Here is a 5049-nt window from a genome sequence, read left to right as displayed (position 1 = left end):
ATTTTACAGAACAACAGTAAAATTACAATACTAACATTTATGAATGTTGATAAGAGTTCTTGCTTTTTCTCAACTTATATTTTGGTGGAAATGCGCAGTAAGACCTCAATGCTTATTTTTCTTGACAACAGATTTATAAATGAGTCTCATTACGAATACGTCGTACGTATCGCATTATCACATGCCTTGTAAAAATTCATAAAAATGTGACTGAGCAACGGACGACTGTAACTTTGAACCCTGGTTAACAAGCAGATCTGCTGCTGCGTGTATTAGAAAACATAACGTTCTGCATTTTATTTACTAATTGTTTAAGGCCATTTCGCGATTTCAATCATCATACAGTAACCAGCAACAACCACCCCTTCCTCTTCTCATTGAAGACATGCGATGCAGTCCTAAACAGTCTCTCGCTGTTGGTGCTTGTAATGATTTTTCTTTCTCCGACAGTTTAAATGCTTCCACACTGTGTGCTGCATAATAAAGAGTGCGTGCCTCTCACTCTGCGCTGGTTGCTATATGATCGTGTCATATCTTGTTCGGTACAATTTATTTGGTCTTTTCGCTTATTCGGTTGCCGAACATTCGGTGCATCCCCTAGTGCAGACAGAGGCAGTCAGTAGTGAAGTATTTTTACTCTGCTTTAAAAGTAAAATTTTCAAGTGTTTATATTTTATCAGAGTGTTTTTCTTTTGAAAACTTCACTTCACAACATTCCAAAGCATAATGTCGTACGTTTTACTGCACTGCAAACTAGGTTTCATATTAAATATAATTTCATACTTAAAGGGGTCATATTGGTCTTTTCGCTTATTCGGTTGCCGAACATTCGGTGCATCCCCTAGTGCAGACAGAGGCAGTCAGTAGTGAAGTATTTTTACTCTGCTTTAAAAGTAAAATTTTCAAGTGTTTATATTTTATCAGAGTGTTTTTCTTTTGAAAACTTCACTTCACAACATTCCAAAGCATAATGTTGTACGTTTTACTGCACTGCAAACTAGGTTTCATATTAAATATAATTTCATACTTAAAGGGGTCATATGATGCCATTTCAATTTTTCCTTTCTCTTTGGAGCTTAAAGCTCTTGGTGCTTAAAGAAGATCTGTAAAGCTGCAAAGACTAAAGTCTCAAATCCAAAGAGATATTCTTTATAAAAGTTAAGAGTCAACCACGCCTACCTAAAATGACTCGTTCTAACATGCCTCCACATGTCTACGTCACTATGTGGGAAGATTAGCATAATGCCGCCCAAATGTTTACGCAAAGAAAGAAGGCGTAACTTTTATTATCGCTGTAGTATTGTTGCTGCCGCCATGTCGTGAAGGCACTGTGTGGTTCGTTGTGAAAGCGAAACTACTTTGTTTGATCTTCCAAAAGAGGACGATATCCGCTTCGTCATGCCTGGAGCAGATCTGTGCTGGTCGCTGAGGAAATACATCAACTTCGCGCTGTGGATCGCCGGATCGGCTTTCACCGTGGACGAAGCAGAGTCCAGCCCAGGGTTGCCACATGTGGTTACCGCAGGCCATCACAGTATGATGAGGGGCGTAACATTTCCGTCTCACGCTTGAGGAATTCGGCCAATCACAACGCACTGGATAGCTGGCCAATCACAGCACACCTCGATTTTCAGAACGATGAGCTTTGAAAAAATCGACGCGTTTCAGAAAGGATTTTTTAACCTTAAACCGCATAAACACATTTCATTACACCAAATACACAAAATAATGTTCTTTTTAGCAGCATCATATGACCCCTTTAATTACATTAGAAATCTAATCTAGTACTTTTTTACTTTTACTCAAGTAAAAGTAATTACAAGTTTTACTTGAGTACAAGAAAGTACTACATTTTTAAAGTTCTTAAGTAGGGATGCACGATATATCGGCCACCATATCGGTATCGGCCGATAAATGCTAATTTTTTTGAGACCTTTTTTGTAATCAGGCTCTCAAAAAGTATATAAAAATTTGGATATAGATTTATCGGCCAACATATCGGTTATCGGCTTTCAAAAATAAAGGATTATCGGTTATTGGTATCGGCCAAAATTTTCATATCGGTGCATCCCTATTCTTAAGTATTAAAGGGAAAAAACAACAACGACAACTTTTAATCATATAATGTAGCGCAGTAAAAATTAAAACATCATGCTTTGGAATGAAGTGAAGTAGAAGTTTTACAAAGAAAAGCACTCTGATAAAGTACAGATACTTTTTAAATTTACTTGAGTAAAATACAAATACTTCACTACTGTTCAGATCCGAGTACAGAGCAGGATCTGATGTTGTGTGAGGGGTCTCTGTGTCCGCTAGATGTCAGTGAAGACCAGAGGAGATGTGAGTGAGCGTCAGGAGCGAGAGCTTTGGAGCTCAGTGCCAGGAGCTTCCCCTGAGACTGCTGAGAGAAACAGTCCAGACTCCAGACCAAAAAAACAAAACATCCTCAGCCTCAAAAGCATGTCGCCTAGCCAGCTGGCAGACTGCTGTTCCCACAGGGAGGGAGACGTGTTTGTGTGTGAGAGACTCAGACGTGTACATGTGGCTACTGACACCTGAGGCACTTGTTCACATGTTGCTCAACACGAATCACTTTGACTGTTCAGTCGACAAACTAGGGAAAAACCCTTGTTACATGTTTCCTCTCATAATAAGAAGGTAAATCTTAGCCCTGAAGCATTGCGCATACAATGGGGAACGATATATGACACTTTTTTTGTGAGTAGACTGTTGCTGACTTGGGGAAAAACTGCCTGAGAATGTGTGAGAACTCAACATCAACATTAAGAGCAGCTGCCAAACTGCACATTTTTGGAGATTGCTACATGAAAAAAAAAACAATTTCATTTTACACTAATTTGTTTGAGGTCATCTAGCAAGTCCTGCTGTAACTTCCCAGCCTGAGAGACATTCTGAGAGTTTTTTGGTTATGAACCAGTGATGAATGTTATTAAAATCCACCGGGCAGAAGAATTATGCAATGTTAGACGTGTTCGAGTCTCTTAAGCGTGTTGTAGCCTGTTAAGTAGATCTGTGTTGGGAATCAGTTTTTCCATGCATTGTACAATCATAGCAATGATTGGGTTCTTTGGTGCAGGGTGTGGAAGCGTGGAGTTCAGACAGCGCCACCAGGTGTACAACCATGAACCTGGAAGGACAATCAAAAGGTACGTTTCAAACATCATTCGACTCTTGGATACTCTTTATTAAACATTGTGTGCTAATGCTAGCATGATTATTACTGACTCATTCATAGGAATATTTATTAGTACAAATATGAAAACAAATGGGATGCAAATATATCTGTAGTTTATTGGTTAGTGGCTGTTATTTTATTTATTTAAAATATATATTAATTTATTATTAAGAAATTCATACTTTTATTCTGCAAGGTCACAAAAACTTTCATAACAGACAGTAAAGACATTTATAATGTTAAAAAATATTTCCATTTTAAATAAATGCTGTTCTTTTGAACTTCATATTAATCAAAGAAAAACATTTATCACAGTTTTAACAACAAATATGAAGCAGCACAACTGTTTTTATCATTGATAACAATCAGAAATGTTTCTTGAGCAGCAAATCAGCATATTATACTGATTTCTGAAGGATGATGTGACACTGAAGACTGGAGTAATGATGCTGAAAATTCAGCTTTGCATCGCAGGAATAAATTACATTTTAAGTATATTAAAATAGAAAACTTTTTTTTTAAATTGTAACAGTATTTCAAATCATTACTGTATTTTTGATCAAATAAATGTAGGCCTCAAAAACATTAAAAATTAATTTTAATATTAAATTTAATTGTGGAAATTTACTGTACATTTATAATGTGGTTGTGATTTTTTAATCCACTTGTTGCATCTAAAATAATTAATAATATTGTTTTTATTGTTGTTATTAAATTTTTTTAGAGTTCTGTAATTTAAACGAAATAATATCGAAATTTAATATTGTCTATTTATCAGTTGATGGCCATAACAGGAAAACAATTATTAATCTATCAGTATCAGCCATAAATTGAATATTTGTGCATCCCTACATCAAAATTGACCCCATTTACTTTCTCAATACATGATCCTTGTTGTATTGTGAACAATTATTGGTGCACAATATTACAAAAAAAAGTTTTCATAATAAAAGCTTTCGTAAAAAATATGTAAATTGCTCCATTTCCTTTTTTCGGCTCACATCACCAAGCCCACTTATTTTTTAACCAGTCATCATATCAAGACTGCTTTTTCCTATCCGATCGAATCCTGATGGGTGAAGCGACTGCTGAACACAATAGCAATGACCTTAGCAGAGGCTTAGCGAAGTCAACATCATCACGGCCAATTTTGCACATTCAAAAAATTTAATAATCCACTCGATTAAAGAGTTGTCGTTCACTCCACGAGTGGAAGCAATACATGACTGTAAGTACGTACCTGTCTCCTTCAACAACAATCTCACTTTTTGAACTTCCCATTGACTAACTGCATAGTCTACATTCCTTAATGTCCTTCCTCCCCACTTTCCTCCCATGCGTGTGTGTATGTTAATGCCTGGAGAAGAATGAGGTTAGGGTGGAGCAGAGACAAAGACCAGAGAATATAATGTGTTTGTGTGTCATCGCGTGCCGCCACACCAATCGCTGAAAGTTCGCTTATGGGAAAAGACTATCCTAAATAATGTTTAAGCTCATGAAGGCAGCGTTGCGGGCAAATCCGATGATCTCCGTGCAGCCTGATGGGACGAGGGGGTGGGGTTGTGCTGAGAGTGGATGGAGAAAAGCCCTTTGCACCACTTTCCCAGGCTGTCGGTCAGGAAGGCTGGATTTTTTTCACCGTGACCACCGTGCTGCCCTTTCCGGAGGAAATCCGAGACAAACACCAAGAAGGAAAACCAGCCCTGGGAAGAAGGAGAGGCTAGGAGAAGAAAGGTGTTGGCCACACAGCATGAGAGAGACTGTTGCATTCAGGGCTCCTCAAAGGAGCGTATACCCCCCCCCCCCCCCCCCCCCCCCCCCCCCCGCCCCCCCCCCCCCCCCCCCCCCCCCCC

The 5049-nt window shown here is 38.5% G+C and overlaps 1 protein-coding gene across 1 annotated transcript in view; it reads left to right on the top strand.

Moving 5' to 3' along the window:
* Positions 1–5049, top strand: part of LOC107558656 (exonuclease mut-7 homolog) — a 20397-nt gene that overhangs the window by 6447 nt on the left and 8901 nt on the right. Inside the window, exon 2 of the mRNA XM_016242316.1 lies at positions 3098–3167. Coding sequence (XP_016097802.1) covers positions 3143–3167 — 25 coding nt within the window. The 5' untranslated portion in view covers positions 3098–3142. The remainder of the gene's footprint in view (positions 1–3097; positions 3168–5049) is intronic.

Source organism: Sinocyclocheilus grahami, unplaced genomic scaffold (genome assembly GCF_001515645.1).
Source record: "Sinocyclocheilus grahami isolate Dianchi unplaced genomic scaffold, SAMN03320097.WGS_v1.1 scaffold655.1, whole genome shotgun sequence".
NCBI classification, from domain to species: Eukaryota; Metazoa; Chordata; class Actinopteri; order Cypriniformes; family Cyprinidae; genus Sinocyclocheilus; species Sinocyclocheilus grahami.
Note: the sequence above shows the minus strand (reverse complement) of the source record. Positions and strands in the feature narration are given on the sequence as shown.